The sequence below is a fragment of the Apteryx mantelli genome, chromosome 23, assembly GCF_036417845.1.
Source record: "Apteryx mantelli isolate bAptMan1 chromosome 23, bAptMan1.hap1, whole genome shotgun sequence".
Lineage (NCBI taxonomy): Eukaryota > Metazoa > Chordata > Aves > Apterygiformes > Apterygidae > Apteryx > Apteryx mantelli.
Window position 1 is genome coordinate 3,998,134 of NC_090000.1, and position 19,878 is coordinate 4,018,011.

Below are 19,878 nucleotides of genomic sequence, written 5' to 3' on the forward strand. Positions count from 1 at the left end.
TGAATTATCTGTGCCATCACGAGGGGAAAAACAGAGAAACCTTTTGCCGAGGGATGTGTGTGAAGATTTTGCTGGTCTTTCCCCCAGCTGTGTATCAGCTGACCTAATGAGCAATTTCCTTGCTCTGCAAACTGCCTCTCTTCTGCCCTTTCACCATTACAGCTGCAAGGGCAATGCTCCTGCTGAGCCAGAAAGGTGAGGCCACTTTTTCCAGTGTGTGCTTTAAAAAAAAAAAAATCTACTGGATTGCAATGAAGAGCTTCAGGCAACAGTGACCCAGTGAGGGAGGTTAGTGATTTTTTTGGCAGAAAAATTGCATGCTGGCACTTGGGTAGTATTTCTTATCTGCCCAAGGCTCCTCACACTCTCTCCTCTGCTTACAACTGCTTAGTCTCATGGGATTTGGGCATCGTTGCAATTGCGACACGAGGGGAGAGTAATGACAGAGCTGCCCGTTCTTTTTCCATCCCTCCGGGACTTGGACGTTTCATCTTAGTAACACTGTAGCACTGCACCTCTAATTGGATGCTCTTTGGTGTTAAACTGTTAATCAAACATAGAGGTTTCTGGTTTGAAATCTTTTTTTGTGCCACTTATGCTACAAGCAAGATTAAAAGCTTCTGTCATGCAAATTAATCCTTTTTAAATACATCAGTTACCAGTTTGGACTTTGGTTCTGCTCCCTTCTGCAAGACTTTATTTATTTTGTGCTATAAGCTGCTCCAGTACTGCAGCATTTCTCTTTTGTATCGGGTTGCCATGTGCAGTGCTCCTGTTGCATGTGCATCCATCTGCTAACTCCAGAGTTTTCCTTGCATAGTCTTTAGTCTTGCAGGTTTCCTCGCTCTCTTGTGCCGACTTTTCTCCTGTGCTCCTTCTCCGTCTGCTCTCAAGCCCATCACACCTGTGCTTTCTTGTGCATATTCTTAGCTTGGCATATTTCCCTTTTCCCACCTCCTTTCCAATGCACATGCTTACTGCCTTCCAAATGCGTGCCCCAAAATTCCTGCTCCATTAAAATGTACAAACCAGGAAAGCCTTGCAGGCGTTTTCCTGAGCAGTTAGCAAGCGACCCCTTCGCTACCTTGAAGTACAGGCAGTTCGAACTTGTATGTATCAAAATGTCCTTTGGGCTGTGGATGGCAGATTAATCTATATATTTCACTTACAGTTTTGGCAGCTGTAAAAAGAAGCTAAACTAGCTTTTTGGCCGTAAACCACTTCTAGCAGGTTGATTTGGTAGAAGCTTCTTTGTTTTGTTTTGTGTTTTTTTTCCCCCCCTTGAATCTGCCACAGATTTAAGTGAAATAAATAGATTAATCTTCTTTCTGTAGCCCAGAGATTAGTTGGATGCATATAAGAGCGCTTTTTTTTCCCTCTAGACTCCTGATATGCTCACAGATCCAATTCATATTTTAGAACTTTCTTCATGTGTAAAGAAATTCAGTGGTAGCAGTAATTCTTTGCTAACAGCAAGCAGGGGTTAGTGCTTGTTGGATTTCTTTTGAGAGCGCCAAAAATTTTCCATCAAAGCATTTTTGATAATAAAAAAAAGGAAAAATTTTGGAAAAATATCCATCATCTGTGGAAAAAATCTGAAGATCTCCTTCAAATAAAAGTTGGTATTTTGCAAGACAGTTTGTCTTCAAGAAGGTTCATTTTCAATTGCTGCGAGCCAAACAGCTGAAAGTAGGTTTCCAAAAGCGTGTATACTTACAAAAACAGAGCTGTGAAAAAGTTTGGCAGAACTGGAAAAATTATCAGTTTTAAGGAGGAGGGAAAATGTTTTCTTGAGCAGCTCTGTTTTCTGCAATGAAAGGGTATATACTGAGACTAAGAAGATCCTGCTGAAAGGGCTTCTTGGAGGAGTTCGTTCTGAACACAGTCCTTGGCACGTTAAAGCTGAGGTCCTGCTGATTTTTTTGATTTTTATTTTTGATGTGCACTCACATGACAGTTCAGTGATAGATAGCCAAGTGAGTTTGAAGACGTGAAGGCTGGGTGCCATCCAAGTACTTGAGTCTTGCACTACTCGGGGGCCAGATGCAGTATCATTATAATTGTGACTGTCCTCTCCCAGCGTAGCATGGGGGAAATCTAGATGTCTGGCTTGCACTTTTTCATACTTTGCTGCCTAGTGATCTCTAAGCATTTAATAGACTAAATCTCTGGCCTGGCCCTGTAGAGTAAATGTTTGACCTTGGTAAAACTCAGGTCACGACCGGCTTGTCTCAAATCAGGAACAGAGCCAGTGGCACTGCAGGAGATGGCACCGGGCTGCTTTTGCACTTGCTCGGACCCTGCAGTCTTGCTTTACTCTTGGCTCGTCTTGCTCCCATATGCACGAACCTGAGAGAAAGCAGTACTTGGGCTGAGTTTGCGTTCTGTCACCTCCTTTCTAGGAACGGCTTATGTGCTTTCTTTGACTCGGGGCTGTATTTACCCTGCAGCAGCAGGAGCTTCCTTGCCTCACGTTTCCCCTGTTTGCTGAAGGATAGGAGGGTGTAGAGGGAGGTTTTCTGCAGAACAGCTGATGCCTGCAGTTTCGTCCCCTGGCTTGTCCCTGGTTAACATATTTGTGCATCTGTTTTGTCAGGTTGGCTCTGTATTGAGACAAAACTGAAATTTCAAAATATTTGTATTTATTTACTTTTTAATGTGAAACAAAACTGCTGGTTTCAAGGCTTTCTCTTTTTCTGGTTAAGCTTTTTATGAAGCCAAGGCTTTGGCTGGTTTTATTTATTCAGGATCCCACAAGTCTCTTTGCAAGAAGAGAGGTGTTGAGCAATTGAGAACCTGCTCTCCTGGGTGTTTCCCCCTGCTGCTCCAGCTGCGGATCAGTTTGTGTTGCCTCTTTCTAAAATAATCGTGTGTACTTGGCGGCGTGGCACGTGTGGTGCCAGCTAGCCACCTTCTCCCCTCCAGGGGTGGGTAAATGCAAGCAATGACCTGCAGCATGGGTAGGGTTTGTCTGCTAAATGTGGGATTATATTTGATATGAAAGCCCTGGCCTTTCTGCGGTGGAGAGCAGCTGGTGTGAGGCTCTATGCTGAGGCTTCCAGCAATGTCAGGTGTGGGAAAGTAAACAGAGGTTTTCATGGGGTTTGGTTTTTAGATTGACTGAGAAAATGATGTAGAGTCAAACCTGGCCAGAAACTTTATCCAAGATAAACTGCTGTCAGCTTTGTAATTACCATTATGAGTGTGCCTAAAATGGTGAGAAATTTGAGGTGAGGTCAAAACTTGCAGCTCTTTAAATCACAGGAACAGTTACGGTGCGGACAGCCCTGGCCCCTGCTGCATGGCAGCTTGCTGTCCTTCTCCGCTGGCAGAAAACCTGCCTTCCTCCTTCCACCTACAGATAGTCCCCTTCCCCCAGGCTCGTCGTGATTTTCCTTGCAAGATAACAGCTTCAAGCCAATTAAGAGCGTCTGAAGTGGGTAGAGCAGACATCGCTGTGTGAGACCACGGTGCTTTTAACTCCTATTGTTTGTTAATAAAAATAAATTGTGGGTACCAGGGAGGGAGGGAGGAAGTCCCATGTGGTCTTAGCTTTCTCTCTCTCTCTCTCTCTCTCTCTCTCTCTCTCTCTTTCTTTTTTTGTTTTCTCAATAGGAAGGGAACTTTTGCAGCTGGGGAGCTGTCTGACAGCTGATCCCTGGCGAGCGACGCCGGGATGGCTTGGGAGGCTGTCCTGGTCCCTGTCACCCCTGGCGCACTCGGCCCCTGGCGGGGTGCGCTTGGCTCAGCCAAAATGGTCGCTTGCAAGCCAAGATGCTGGGCTCCAGGAGTGTTTCGAGACGGGGGCAACCGTGCCTGGCGCTCCTGGCCAGGGGGACGGGGTGGAGGTCTGGGGCAGGAGGCTCTTGAGCCCCTGCCGTGCGGCTGACCAGAGCTGTCCGTCCCTCAGACCTCGGCACAGACCATGCAGGAGTTGTGTTTGTGGTGCTGCAGGACTCGATGGTGTTATGCTCGTAGGTGTTTCTCTCAGCAGCCGTATGACTCTCCTCAGCCTACCGATCCGTGGCTGCAGTGTTTGGATGCTTTGCCGGTCTCTGTGATGCCCTGCGTGGCAGGGCAGTGCGAGAGGGAGCTGTGGCCTGCAGATCGAATCTTGCACGCGCACAGAAGGACGTGCCAGCGTGGCTGTGGCAGTTCCGAGAATAAAGCAAGCTGCCCAGCAAAGGAGTTGTATTGCTATCGCGCCTGTGTCTGCATCGGGACTCGGGGAAGCGGGGATTTCACACTCCTAATGCACTTGGCTATGCCAATAACGCTCTGAAGTGTTGGCCAACGCGCGGAGCCTGACAGGTCGTGCACCAAGTCTGCGGAAGAGCGGGTAATTGAATGAAGACATCCTGTGACTCAGCCTGCAGCTGGGACTGCTCAAGTCTCCTGGTGTTCGCAGGTCTGTGGCTGATAATACCGGGGAAAATATACCTCTGAGAGCTGAGCCTATATGCACTGAGCACGAGGAATTAGGATGGGTGCATGTTGCTTTTATCCCTAAGCAGTGTTAGGAAAAGTTGATCAGGCTTTACTAATGCTGGGAAGGATTGAGAAGGGCGAGACAAGAGGCAGAACACAGTACTGTGGAGAAAGAAAGTTAAAGAAAATAATCCATAGGAATGAGAAATGTCAGGAATACATATGTCCTTCTGCTTCGCTGCCTCCAGAATTCTTTTCTCCTTGAAGTTTCTTGCTTCTTTTTCTGGAAGTCACGAAAGGGGGAGGAAATAAACTAAAAAAGAGAGATAAAAGAACACAGCAAGGAGAAGAAAAAAAAAATCCATTTTGTGTATCAGCTGAGCAGGTATTTATCTCTAATATCACCTTCCCTTGAATATCACCTACTCCAGTGCTAGCGGAATGACACTTCCTGGAGCTGCGTCTTCACTGTGGTGTGATAGAGGCAGAGGTCCTTTTATCCCCCTGACACCTGGGGAAGCAAGATACCATTGGTCTGGCTCTCACCTCTGATGAATTCATTCCTGGCAAGCCAGAGTGCGAATATTGTGAGGGCAATGCAAGAAGAGGAAAGGCATGGTGCCTGAAAGTAAAGCAGGCTCTTTAATGCTGATGAAATCTAAAAGGAGACATAGTTTTTATAGGAACATAGAAATTGCTAGACTGGAACAGAGCTGTGCTTCATATTGTTAAATATCCTTTTTTAGTACTAGCTGCTTCAAGAAACAGTGTAAGGAGGTTTGCCCCAAGGGATGATTCTTCTAACCCTCAAACACACGGAGTTAGCCAGTGCCCTGCAGCGTGAAGGGTTTACATGTCATCTAAAGTCTTTTTTTTCTTTTCAGGCTTATTATTGTAATTCTAGCTATTCATTCCCTTTATAAATGCCTGAGCCTTCTCTCAGTCTTACTGAGGTTTTGACTGCAACAATACCTAGTGGTAATGATTTACCCATGCTAATTATGCATTTTGCAGAGGAAAACATATTGTTCATAGCTTTAAATGCAGTGATTTTTCAGTTTAATTGAACTTACATCTCTGTATCCCCGGGGCAGGCTTGCAATGCAGTTCCTCCCCCTAAAACACACGGGCGTTTTCTCAAGCCCAGCAACAGTCACCTGTTGAAATGTTTTTTGGGTTCTTTCCCTCTTGTCAGCTCCATTTAAATTTAAGGTTCTCTGCAGATGAAGCTTTGTAAAGGGAAATGGCTCTCTTTGCCTGTCTAAAGAATGAAAAGGGCTCTCTTAAGTTGTTTGTTGATATTTCCTGACAGTTTTTCAGAATTCCTCGCTGTTCTGCAGCTGTTAAATTTGTTGTCTCAGCTGTGAGGATTACTCTAGCTTTGCTCGAGCTGCATTTTCTCACCATTCATCAGGCTTCTGGTGATGCACGGAAAGATCCATCAACACCAAACCTACCTCCAAACTAGCATTTGGTAAAAGGCTGTCTCCCCTGATTGTCTGGATAAAATTGAAGTTGCTGACAATTTTAAGGAGTGTTTCTGGTTTCTCAGTGAGAAACAGTGTAGGGGTGGGTTTTGCAGTAGAAGTAAAAGGAGGTTTCATGGGGAAAAAGCATATGCTGGGGTCTTTGAAGACCTGGCTCCTGGCAGCTGCTGCCAGGACCGTGGTGAGATGCGGAGGTGTAGCCGGTGCTGTTGAGTCCCCATCGTGCAAAGAGGCAGCTGCTCTCCAGGGCTCGCCACGTTGCTGGGGGCAGATGCATCAGGGCAGGTGGTAAACTGAGCTCTTGCAAGGCAGGTTTATCTTTGGAGCTGTGAACAGAAATAGTCATGCACCTGGTTTCCCTGGGTGTCCTTGGCAGGCTGGGGAGAAAGAAGGAGAGGAGAGAGACTGCTGGTGTTTGGGGATGTCCACACTATTGATGTGGCAGCTGCAGGAGAGGTCTCTTATGTGATTTAACATTTTACTCTCCTTTTTGGCTTTTGCTGTGTTGAGTAAGAAGCTTTTTGCAAAGACCTCAGAATATCAGGAAGATGTGGCAATAGCAACAAAGAGGAGTATGGTTTCACACAGTCATTAAAAATGCATAAGTAGTTTCAGAAGCAAGTTGCTTCCTCTGAGAAGCAAGTACTCTGTAATTCTGCCTGTTATTTAGACACTTTTATCTTCAGAGAAAACTCAAAACTATTCCATGTAGTCTTGATTTATTTTATTCTCCTGAATTTTCAGAACTAAATATGAAAAATGGCATAATGGGGGGAAAAAAAATTACATACTTGTCCTGTGCAGAGAGAAGCCAATGACCAGCCTGTGATCCCCCAGCTGGTACTTGAAACAATTCATGTACCACCCCAACTGACCTGTGAAACACTTCTGCCAGCTGCCCACTCCTTTTGGGTGGTAGCAGATACATACTGCTTTAAAAACAGCTGTCTGTCTGCCAGGATTGCTTGCTGTCTTAGCAAGTCTCCAGTATAATAAAGAGAAACCATTAATGCAAGAGGTGTAAACTTCCCAGCATGTTCTTGGTGGAAACTTCAGTAAAGGAACTTTGATTTATTTCCAGCAAGCTGTGGCGAGGGTGAATCAAGACAAGTCACCTTCATAGGAACACAGACGAGTGCAGCAAATTGCTAAATATCCTTGTTCTTTTATGTTTTTGCTTGCCTTCTGAGGCTTTCTGCTTTGTGCTGCTTAAAAGAAGAATGTATTCTTCCTTTCCTTCACTTGTGGAATTTCTGTCTGCGCTGGGATGGATGCCCCAGTAATGCCTGGGATTCATTAGCGAAGCTCAGTAGAAAACATTTTATGGCTTCTCATGGGGAGATGAGAGAGAAACGGGCACCTTTTGCTGCTAAAAGGAAGCAAAAGCTCTTGGGGGAGTATGGCTAAGTAAGCAAAGCAAAAATGACAGCAAAGGAGTGCGAACAGTATTTACTACCCTTTCAGCCTGAATTGAGAGAGCGGGAGACAGGAGGAACTTGGGGCACTGGGGAGATGAAGAGAGTCATGAGGACTGAGATGCCCCTTTGTTCCTTGGAGAATAGAAACCCCCACACGGGGCTAGGAAGAAAAATTCTCTTTCTTCTCCCTCTCATCCGATGTCTTGAATTCCAGTGTCTGTTTCCGCTGCTCCGCAGCACAGGTGTGTGGTGGGGAAGCGTGCTTGTGTTGCACGCTCTGGGTATTTTGCAAGCACCTCTGTGAACCAGATGGCATATGGGTGGTAGGAGCTCGCATCGGTCTGCTGCTTGGCGAACCCCAAGGTGCATTTCTGTTGCTGACAGCTGTTCCTTGGGTTCGTGCTCAAAAATCAAAGTACTGGGAAGCTGTTCTTAGCTGTGGGTAATGTGTTAGGTGAACGCAGCATCCCTCTGTGCTCCATGTTCTAGGTAATTACAACCCTGCCGCTCGCGTAGCAGAGCGCAACGGGTGCCCTGTATTTATTATTTAGCTTTGCTGTTAACTGTAGGCTGGTGATGCAAAGACAGCTGCTTCCCTGGGAATCTTGTACCTTGCCCCCTCACCAAACCAGGCTGCAACCAGGGGAGGGGGCCTTGAGGTCCGTCCCACGGAGCTGAACGCAGTGCGGCTCTTTCCCTGGCCTCGGCTGACAGTTTGATCGGAGCAGCGTGTAGGCGGGGTGGGTTCTCCCATGCAGGTGGTTGTCTTGGAGTATAAAATGAGAGCCACTCATTTTAGCGGGTGGTGATCCCAGGGTGCTTCCTCAAAGAACAGCAGGGATGTTAACTTCAGCAGCTCTTCAAATGCCAGACAGGCGCTTTTCCTCCGCTGCTTTGGCTGCATACCCTCTTCTCCTCCATTTTTCTTTGCTGCAGTCCAGATGTACAATTAAGTTGCTGCCCTACTTTTCCCTTGTGGTGGCTGTCCTTTAGATGCGAAGTGTATACTGCAAGTGGGATCTTCATATTTATCTGCACAAAAACGTGATCTAAAACTCATTGTGAGACAATGTTAGGTGGACGTGGGCAATGCTACGGAGGAGAACTGCACGCTGGCAGAGAGGAGCGTTGTGGGGAGTGTAGCCAAAGGCTGTCATCTCTCACTGTCCCTGTCAGAGGCAGGAGCTCAGCGCTGTGGTAGAGGAACTTGTTTGAGCACCTGACATCTTCTCAAGCCTGGATATTTTTTTGCATCTGACAAGCCTCTGTGTGTTTCCTTCTCTCCTTCTCTCTCGTTTTGCGTTAGAAATGCTGACAGGTCTGAATTTTTGCCCCGTCTTTCCCTGGGATGGAGACATAGCCCAGTGCGCTGCCATCTCCCATGTCCTCCTCGGCAAGTGCCGCCGGCAGCCCGCTGCGTGAGGGGGGCCGGAGCGGCGGGGAGCAGCGGGGCGAGGGATCGGGCAGCGCGTTGCAGATGGCAGCGCAGTGCAGGAGCGTCCAAGGTCTCTGCTGCTTTCCGGTACGAATACCTTTTGATGAGTTGCTCTTTTCAGCAAGCAGGCAGCTGGAGCGTCAGCGGCTGGCAGCCTGCAGCAGGACCGTAGTGGTGAAAACAGCAGGGACCAGCAATTGCCAGGTTTCTCTGTTGTGTCTCAGAAAATGGGTTTGGAGCCTCCCTCCCTCCGATGGCTCTCTTAGTCTCCAGACTGCCTTGGTCAGACAGGAGGGGGCGGTGGAGGGAGGAGGAGAGAGAAGGCAAAATACATCAGGGATCCGCTCTCAGACACTTTGCTAGTGGCGGTGTGGTTACTAATCCCTGCCAGCAAGCCGGGGAGCTTGCACCTTTCCTTGCATTGCAAGCATGGCAACTGGGGTAGTGATGCTAGAAGTGGGACCCAACGGAGGAAACGAAAAGTGAGTCCCCAGAGAGGCGCAGCACCTCCGGAGTCCATAGGAGCTTCCCCCCTTCTGCTCTGGCTCTGTTGGGAAGAGATTTGGGAGGGAGCGTGTGTGTGTGTGATTTCAGTGTCGTGAGAGCAAGAGCGCCAGTTCCACGGCTCTGGCTGTAATACCAGTGTGAGTAAATTTGACTTCATCCTGCTGTTTTGTCAATAACTTGGAAAGTTTTGAAATAACTGCTTCAAAGTACTCAAATGATATGTTGCTCCACAGCCTGCCTGTGTTGCTGCCAACACTTCTGAGTAACCGGTTTGCCATATGGGTTAACCTTTTAGGGCTTTTCCTCCATAGACATTGCTCAGTAACTCCCACCAAAGCAAAGCAAATTGTCATCGTGCTTCTCAGAGGTGGCTAATGATTCCTGGGTGGTTTTTGGCGGGTTCTGCCCTTTAAAATGCACTGAGCACTCACCTTCCCGAATCAGGACTCTCTGCAAGTTTCTGACTGGCGTTTGAACCTGGGGTCCCTTGATTTTTCTCAAAACTGAGTGAATTGTGCCTCAGAAGGCAAGGCTGATGGGGCCAGCTTCCAGGTAGTGCTGCAATCTAGAAAGAAACCAGTTGACAGAGTGGAGCTATGTGGGGGGGTGGCGGGACCTGAAAATGATGCCCTGCTGGGCCCCCGCATTTCGGTTGTATCTATGGCCAGGTCACTACATTTCTGCCTCCATTCCCTATCTGCAAAAAGGGGATAGCCCCTCTAGGGAGTGCTGAGATGAGATGGTGGAAGTCTGCGTGTGATCTAAAAATAGCTGAATTGAAAAATTGCAGGTAAAAAAAAAAAACCTATGTCTTTCTCGAACAAAACTCCCTGTAACTTCAAAGGCAAATTAAAGACTTCGCCTGTGTCAGGACTTCAGTATTTGGCCCACGAATTAGACAAATGTAATAGTGTGAGAATGTTTGCCAGTAAATTGGAGAAGGGATAGATAAGGTAACAGATGAAATACTCGAAGTCAGCATTTAGGGACATTACTGCCTGTGGAGATAATTTTATCAATGTGAGGGACAACCATTTCTCCTGTAATGTAAAATCTCCTCTCTCTGTAGCTCTTTAAATGGTGTTCGTTTAAAAACTTGTTTAACTGCATTGGGGAATCTGCTGTGGGACAACCAGTGCCAATTTCTGTAATAATGATAGGTTTGTGGATCCCTCTCCCATTGCCCCCTGTTTTAATGGTGTTTGGATTTCAAAAGCGAGGCTGCTAAGTGCTGGGAGCTGGGTTGCCTGGTAAGAGGAGAAAGAAATGGACCTCCTCTTGGTTTTGTCCTGTGACGTCTTGTGTGTGAAAGAGAAGGAAGATGGTCACTGTCATTGGGCTGGAGCGATACAAAGAGTTGGTTTCCAGTTTGGCCAAAGTGACTCTTTCTCTGACTTCCATTCCTTAAATTAGGAGTGATTTGAAAATATTTTGCCATATCCTAAAACTAAAACTCAGTATTATATTTCAAGTTGCAGGATGCTTTAAATGGAAAAAAAGAGAAATTAAATAGATGTGACTCAATATTGATTTCCACTTGTTTTTGTGGAAGTGCTAAAAATGCCAAGATGAAATATTTGGACTTTTCCTTGGGTTTCTTTCCCATTTTTTGTTAGAAGCTCTTTGCCCAGTTGGACTCCAATTCCTGAATAATTCATAGTCTGTAAATAGCTTCCTCCTCCTCCTTTGGTAAATAGACGCTTTGTCCCAAGCGCTTGGCAAGCTCGAAGCCGTGTCATTCTGCTGAGTCGCTGGTTCGAGAGCCGGGGTGCTCATGGTGCCGTGTCTTCCTCTCTGCAGAGTTATGTCATGCCCAGACCACCAAAGGGCTCCATGAGGATTTATAGAAGATGCCCCGTGTCTTGGCGCCTCTGGTGCTCCTTCTGCTGTGGCTAATGAAGAGCGCTGCCAGCCCCCATTCCCTGAGGATCGGTGAGTACAGAGCTTACTGTCTGACCTGCATTTAACCACTCCTCCGCTAATTGCTTGGACCGCTCTGCGTGGACGTACTCGGACAAGGACAGTCGAGCCTTCCTGGTTGCTGGGCGCCTTGAGTTCATGGCATGCTCCCTGCTCAGGTGGGGTCGGGTCACTTGCTGAGTTACGGTTTATCTTACCGTCTTTTTTTGAAATGTTCTCACCTTCGTCTTGAGGCAAAAGTCAAGGCTTTGGTGGTTGCCTCAGATTTAGCTCTTCTCTAAGTACTGTGATAGTATTCCAGGGATGTAAATGAAACGCAGTTTATGGTGACTGTATATATTTGCATTGATTTTATGGTGATAATGCTACCTGATGGGAATCTTGTTCTGTATAAATTTGAAGTGAAAGCCACTACTGGAAGAGGCACTAAGGAATCAAGCTAGGTCCCCCTACACCCCACCCCCCTTGATGCTCTGGTAAGCTCCACACAAATAGGAAATGATTTTCTGCTGCAAATTTATTTGTCCCCATGTTGATGAGCAAGGAGTGTTTGAGCCCAAGCTGAACATAGTTTAGCACTGCCACAGAAACATTAATAACTTCAAAATGCTCCGTTTATAAGAGATTTCTATGCATTCAGTCTCCTCTGGGCTTTATTAAAAAGAGTTTAAGAAGAGGCACCGTCATCTTTGCCTGCTGCCTGTGTGGATTAGGGACAAGAAATGCATCAAGATGCCTCATAATGAAACTTGCTTCATAGTAGCAACACCTTGCTCTGCTGTTTAGAAAGGAAACTGCTTTTCATGCCTGTTCTCTCTGGAGCTACTAGCTGTTTTTATTAACTATTTGTTCCAGATAAGAAGCTAATCTATTTCTGCTCCCATTTGCAACTTTCACAGGTGACACTTGAAGTAAAATTACTTCTCCTCTTTGCTAATGCAGATTGGTGCAGCTCAGAAATATAGCAAGGGAGGGTTTGTGCTGGCAGGAGTATGGGAAGGGTGGCTGGGTATTTTATATCCCCAGCATCTGTGATTCATGGGCAGCCCTCACGCTGCATACTCCTCGGCTCTGCAGACTGCATTTCACATTGATGGACAGATCCTCCGCTTGAGCTGACAGAAGGGGACGGGTATGGAGGGTATGTTATCAGGATGTTGAAGGGGCGAGATCCTTCGTTATGCTTTGTGCCTCAGCCATCTCCCTCGTGTGCGGAAAGCACCGCGGATCCTAGGGAGGCGTGAGTGGCAGGGGAAGCTCTCTGGCAGTGTGCGTAGCCGTGCTGCCCTGCAAGCTGGTCTGGGAACCAGCGTTGTTGTCCATTTCCATAGTGGAGCCTGGAGTGAAACGGGAAGATGTTTTGGAGAGGTCAGGCTGTGCTTTGAGTTAAGGGCTGGAAGTGGAGCAGCACTTGGGGCAGCTACCGGGCTGAAATAGCTTTGCCTTCTGTGTCCCGGTTCTGTGCATACTCTGGGACTGCTGGAGTGAGGCTGGTGGCGGCTGCTGTGAAGCCACCTCAGTGCTGATCCCGGAGGGCAGATGAGAAGAAGCTGGGGTTTCTGTGTGCTGAGGACCTCACCACTAACCACCATGGTGGTGGTGGAAAATCCTTCCACGTCCTCCTGTCCAAATGGCTGGTTTTGTCTTCTGTACCTGGTATCCACTACTTGGTACAAGGAGATCTTGACACTTCACAGGGGCCTTAAAGTATATTCCTAATAGAAATCACTCACACCTTTGAACCTAAGGCTAGCTCAGCTGTCAAAGTCCCACTGCCTTATACCAGCACACAACTGAATGTCTCAGTGCTTAGGGGGGATGCAGGGTGGTAACAGCTGAGCATGTGCTGGTTAAATTTAAGTCATCTCCTCATTAGCAGTGTACCTGCACTGTCCCGGGACTGCAGTGCCTGTGGGTAAAAGCAAAATGTTGTCCAGCACCAATGCCACAGTGCTTTGGTCTCTGTTCCAGAGACCACCCCACCTGCAGTATTGAACTCGCTCACACAGAGGTCATGCTACCTTTGATCTGTTTCTCCAGTTTGAAAATCCTCATGCATTTAGGGTGTGTTTTTCTTTTTTTTTTCTTTCTTTTTTTTTTTTCCTTGTAAAATTCCTTTGCAAGCATAAAGGAGCAACTCTGGACATAGTTACCTTCCTAAACCTTACATTGCTGCCTGATCCAAGAAGGAAATAATGGATTTCCTTAGCTTGCATGGGGCAAGGCAGTGCAAATCTGTCTGTTGAATCCTCCTAGAACTGAAGAAGTTGTATTGGGGTGGAAAGGAAATGTAGAAGTCAAAATTTAAGAAGAATGAGTAATATTGTTGAGGGAATGGGAAGGAACTTTGCTGCTACTAAAAGTCACAGCTTCTGTGCCGGATAGCGTTACACATAGGAACGGCCAGGGGTCTCCAGGCACCTCATATCTAAGGATGCCAGTAGTCTTTACCTCTTACCTGGACATGTTTGTGAAGGAGAATCAATCTGCTGAAGAAGTGACTCTAGGGGTTCAGGTCCTGACTACTTCCCACACACCTCATCTTAAAGGAAGAATTTACTGAGGAAGGGGAAGCTCAGGTAAGTATGTTAATACATAGGTACTGCTGTTGTTGTGCTCCTGGTCACGGAGCTAACTTCTCTGAAAATGGTGGAGTCTGAGGCAGATGGGCAAAGAGCTGAGGAGGGGTTTGGGGGTTTGGTTTTGTTTCTTGAAGACGCATTTTGATTTTAACAATATATTCAGCAAAAAAGTTAATAAAAATGAAGTACAAAATAAAAGAAGAGAAAAATATTACCAGCAGCCCTGAAATCATTCCCAAATGCCTACTTTTGGCAAGGCAGGGAGATACGGTATCTAGCAACATAAATCAATGCACTGCATAGGGAAGGAAAACAGACCAGCACGAACATTTGAATATTCAAAGGAAATGCAAGCTAACATTTAAAGTAACTCTGAAAGCCATCTGGTAATGGGCCACTCAAATGCACGGTTTTATGATTAGTAATGTGAGGTGAATACAGGTAACGCCATGCCCCTGTTCCCCATCAGCTAGCCAGAAGAGAGAACTGCATGCTGCGCTTGGCTTCGCGGCTGGAAGGAGGCGGGGTGGTGCTGAGTCAGGGGGACATGGCTTGGCTTTTAAACCAAGCACCGAGCTCCCCCGCTGCTGCTCTCTTGGGGTTTCCAGTGGATCTTGGCCCTGATATTCTGCAGTGGAGTTCTAGGCAGCAGATTGCCTCATCTTTGAGCACTCAGTGATAGGAAGGGCTATGTTGTTTCACTAGCCTGGATGGGACCCACCGTGTGTTGCATTGCAGTGACCTTTAGCGACGTTGTCTGTGCAAAACAGTGATAAGAATATAGGCTATAGGGTGACCTTCCCTGCAACTTTGGCATGACCACGAGCAATTTGTAGACTATCATATGCTTGGAGATACTACTGTACTACTCCTCTGTGGGATACTCAGGAAAGACAGTTGTCCAAACCTTTTTCTCATTCTTAAACTCTTGTATATTCCCCTCTAATCCTATTCTGGAGAAAATCTTCTAGTTCACATTGTTCTGGAGTTCTTTGTGGGGGGAAAAATAGTGAAGTTTCCTCACTGACATTTCCTACATGTTTTATCCAAGATCACTTCCCTTTTCTCTTGTTTCTCAGTCAACTTAGTGAGATATTCTCTCGTTAGATGCTTAAAGATTGACTGTGATCAGGGATGAAGAAATGGGCAGGAGTGGACATGTTTTCAGATATTTCTAAGAGCTCCAGGAGATATGTAGGGAAGTGCCTGGAGACATCCTGTGTAGCCCTTGAAAGAGCCAGTGCCAAATTATCCTGGGAGCAAAGCCCAATAGTCGGTGCTTGCCTGAGATGTGCCTTACTCTTGCTGTCTTGCATCCTCCCCACACCAAAAGCACAGAAGACCACAGCTCCTTTCTGCCCAGCCTGGTGGCAGGTGAGGGGAATGGTTGGCGCTGCATGCTCTGGGCCAGCGTCTTCCCCCATTCTGGTCTTCTGTGGCTTAAACTGTCTGTAGAAATAATTCTGGTTTTGTTTTTTGTTTGTTCACTCATGCTCAATAAAGCGTTAGGAAATTTACTTGAGTTATTTACTGAGTTATTTACTTGGTCTTATAGAGCCAGACCGTCAGAGCCCTAAATTGGTATTCTCTTGCTAGATTCATTGGGTGTACTAACAGCTCATTTAAAATTCATATACAAGCCAGAGTTGTAGTTTATTCATGACGTTGCCCTAAGTAGCAGTAGGCTCAGTAGTACTGACATTCGATCTCCTGACAAGCTATGCTTGCATGGCCGCCTTCAGCCCTGCAGCTGCTTGAAGTGCTCCTTTCTGTAATTGCCTCGGTTGGTCTGTCCAAATCCCTTCCCTCCCTCTACCTCCCAACTTTATGAGCTTTATACAAAAGGCAAGATGCAGCTCTAGCAGTAAGGGTATTTTGCTTTGTGAAACCTAGTGTCAATGTTTGGTAGTTTTCACTATACTTTTCATCTGCCCCATGTCCAGGGAACAGGCATCCGCTACTGACTTAACTGGTAACTGAAGCAATCTGCATGGCTGTCCAGGTGCTTCTGGTGGGGCTTCATTGACCAGAGAAGCAACCTGTGGTCAGAGTCTACAAGAATTCGTACTGGCAGTACTGCCACCAAAATTGAAGTGCCAGCCTTGGACATTTGCTTGCAGGGCTATTTCCACATATCTGGAATGCTGGAAGAGCTGTGAATCTTCTACATATGCTCTGATTGTGGAACTTTAATTTCAAGAAAATGTTCCTGGGATCCCCCAGAGCAGGAGGAGTTGTGGGAAATCACTGACATTTAGCTATGCATACTGAAGTAGGTGGGAAGAAGCAGATTAGGCACATGCATCCTGCTTTTTTTGTGTCACTGCCATTTCGGAAGCACATGGCATAGTACCCCTGTATTTCCTCCATATTGCCAAGTCACAGACCCACACAGCAAAGCATCATTTGTGTGGTCTCGTATTCCTGCAAAATTAGCTTCTCAAGGTGCTTGTGATAGTAAGCTGCTTGCTTAGTCAAGTTAAAGGCCCCATAGCTGAGTAGTGAGATTCTGACTCTCTAATGTATTTTGTACATTGGTGTGCCTGTGCTGGAGGGCTGAAGCAAGGAAGAAACACTGAGCATCAGAAACTTGTAAGGGAAAAAGAAAAGATAATGGCAAGGAACAGAATTGTGGACCGTTTAGTTCAGCTCTTCCATCTCCCAGAGGATATAGGTAATTTTCCTAACGGCACTGCTAGAACGATCCCACAAGGCAGCATGTTATTTAACATTAACATCTTAAAGGGAGGAGGCTGAGCATCTTTTTACTAGTGCTGCCGCTGATGGCGAAGATGCACTCAGCCCCTTGGGTGCCGTAACGGAAAAATTACTATGTCAGCCCCTATGGGCAGGCACAAATGTTTCCTGGTAGGGGTGTAGGCTGAGATGATGAGAAACACTACTTTACCCTTTAGAGCAGGCAGGGAGAGCTGTGGCTTTGTGGCAGGTTGGCTTGTGCCAGCCCTGCTGCCCCCTTCTCCTGACTGCAGCTAGTTGACACGGCTTTTAAACTCCACTTCTCTTGCCCATGAGGAAGCAGAGGAGCATTTAACTCTGTGACACAGTACAAACACCTTTTCTTATGCTGTGCTGTTTTCGGGCATATCTGAGGCCTTTGCAGATGATACCAATGCAACTGCGATGAACTGCTGTCCACCAGCATGGTATTCCCCAGCAGAGAAATGGCCTTACTTGGGCTTTGAACCCAGCAAGGCTGCGGTGATCAGCTTAAAGCAGGGAAACGGTCTCTTAAGTCTCACATGGTGGTGCTGTTGCTGGAAAACCTTTCTACTTGTAAATATGGTTAAGGCTTAAAAAAAAAACAAAGCTTCTGGCAGGGGGTTAGTTGACTACTCTCCTCTGGCCAGTTGTCCCATGTATTGTGGGAGCAACGACTTTAGGTACTGCTGGTGTGGGAGGGGGCAGAGCTAATTACTCCTAGCCCAAAGGGAGCAGGCTGGGGAGGAAGAACTGAGCTGGAAATGAAGTAGGTCACTAAAACACATATGTGATTAGCTGGCTTCTCCTTATGTGGATGTAAATGTTTTAAAAGGATTAACAATAATCCTTTTGCGTTAATCACAGCCGTGAGCTGCAGGGCCCCCGTGCACAATGCTGTACCTGCGCGCCTGGCAGGGGCAGCAGCAGGGCTCTTTGGATGTGCACGTCGAAACCCTGTTGTGTTTGGACTGCGATATTTTTAAATGGGATTGCAAACCAGGGAGCACTTGTCGTGGTGGCTGGCCCTGTACGCTTACCGTGTACTTAGAGCTGGATTCATCCCGCTGCTGAGGCCGGGTTGGTCTGTGCTCCCTTTACGGCTCTGTGGAAGGAGGTGGGTGCTCAAGGAGGGAGTTTATCTCATCAGACACCTGAGTTAGCACCTGGAGGGGCCTGACCCTCTCCCTTTGACCATAGTGAACATCTGTGGTCCTGCAGGCATGTTGTTTAGGTGGGATGGCTCCAGGCTTTCCCCCCCTTTCCCCAAAGGAAGGACTGTTCAAAGGAACAGTATTTGGAGAGGCTGGTCTGGTTCGAGGTGTGGGGCTGGCAGGAGGGCGTAGCTGCACCGGGATCTGGTTGGGGGTGCTGTCTGGGCACAAGCAACAGCAAAGGATGTGGCTGCTTGCTGAAATTTTGCCAGGTTCTCTCTGGTAACTCCAGAACTGGAGAGAGAAGGTGTGAGCGGAGGGCAGGGCCCAGGCTGCCATGGCTGAGCAGGGGAGGGCTGCAGCTAAGTTCACACTTAAGTGTGGGTAAATGCGTTTCCACGTGTATGTTGGGGTCTCAGTCCTGAGGCACTCAAGGTAGATGCTTGCCCAGGTGTGCACCATGGCTCCCTTCAAGCACACACAGTAGGTATCTGTCCCTTGGAGACCTTCCATGGGGATATGACCCACTAGCACCCTTGGTCCTTGGAGCTGGGAAGTGCTACTGGACAACTGCATTTCCATTTCTTCATCTGCTTGGTTCATACCTTGCTGGTCTCCTTTGAGTACTTGCATGTAGAGTTTGACCTTTATTGATTTTATATACTTTTTCAGAAGTCTTTCATATTTCATTCAGGGCTTTCCTAGAATCTGAAGAAAGAAAGAATTGTGCGGGAGGAGGAGGAGATGTATTAACATCTTTGTTGATACTTGCCTTAATAAATTTGTCTGGCTGAAACATTATAAATATTTCATTTTCCCCAATACTAAAAAGGCCCAGTTAAGTTCACTAAGGTATAGTAGATTCATAGTTATTTGTTATTTGCTACTGAAGAGTGGTAAGAGGTAGAGAAAAATACACTATTCACATATTAACTGTTTGCCCTTTTAATTTTGTTTTCATTATCCTTCTAGGAGAGTGATATTTTATTTATGTTTCCTGCATTACGTGCATAAATCCTTATTTAAAGAAAAAATCGCCTATAAATGTGCCATTTCCTTTCAGCAGTTCATTGCCTGGACTTGCCCATTATTCCTTGCAGTTCTCCCCAGGTAGAGCTGTACTGCAGCCTTGCCTGACTACTGGGAAGAGCAGCCAACAGCGTCGTGTCTCCCAGGCATAGCTTCCCTGTCCTGAATGGTCTTGCAGTGGCACCTCTCCTTCCAGGCAGCTCACCCAGGGGGGATATTTCCAAGTAAAAGGAGCCTGAAGCTTTCAGGAGGAGTCAGCAGAAACTGTCCTCTGGCTCATCTGCATGTTTGAGGGTGGGCTTTGTGCTTCTAGGGTATGCTGCGGTCTCTCATTTAATCGGTTTTCTTCTGAAACGATCAGGTGAAAAATAGCTTTCTCCAATGCTTTCGGTGTCGGTCTCTATTTAAGGCACAGCGTGCAGGCTCCCTGCGCTTGTCCCGGTGTGGATACTCAAGGAGAATGTGGTTGCTGTGCAGTCCCTGTGGGCTAGCAGCGCTTCCCGCTTCCCGTGGTGTTCCTGCTGGATCTGCCAGTGTGAGTTCTCCTAGTGCTGGACTGGGCTGCTTCCCTGCCTGCGGAGGCAGGTGGCTAATTAGCACTGTCTGGCCAGAGGGAAACTCCGGGAGGAAAGTGAGCGCTTCCGAGGAGCAGCCCTCCGAGACAGCAAGGGGGGATTGGGTTGCAGCTGCATGTGACGGCTTCAGTGTTTCACCTGTTTAAAAGACTAATTCTCAGGAAGGGAGAGGAGAGGAGGGAAGGCCCTTTCTGCAGCTGCAAGGAGCATTTATAGACTGGATTTAGGAGAGCACCCAGTCCTGCTCGATGTCAGCATTCCCGAAGAGGTCACCTAAGTAATGCTGTCCTTCCTTCATGTCCTGGAAGTATCCCTGTGTCCGTGCCTTGTCTTGTTTTGGTTTTAGACCCCAAAGGACCTATTTGGCATAGTGGCTGAAGACAGGGCGCCAAGGAGTGAGAGAGAGATGATTTATTTCGGTATGGAGATGACTGTGTTGAATTGCACATGGCCAGGACTGACTGCTTTTGGCTCAAAACTGCCTGAGCCGCATGTGTGCGTGGAGCTCCTTGTAGAAGAAAGACGGGCTTGGTATAGAGGAGGATGACCTGCTGTGAGCGATGCTGGCATCCTGTTCTGCTGTCCCCTGTTGAGGTGGCTTTGTGGCAATGGGTGTCCCGTGTGT

The 19,878-nt window shown here is 47.1% G+C and overlaps 1 protein-coding gene across 1 annotated transcript in view; it reads left to right on the forward strand.

The window, feature by feature from the left end:
- GRIK4 (glutamate ionotropic receptor kainate type subunit 4) overlaps nucleotides 1-19,878 on the forward strand; it is a 218,513-nt gene that overhangs the window by 61,794 nt on the left and 136,841 nt on the right. The window contains exon 2 of the mRNA XM_067310109.1: nucleotides 11,076-11,207. Coding sequence (XP_067166210.1) covers nucleotides 11,126-11,207 — 82 coding nt within the window. The 5' untranslated portion in view covers nucleotides 11,076-11,125. The remainder of the gene's footprint in view (nucleotides 1-11,075; nucleotides 11,208-19,878) is intronic.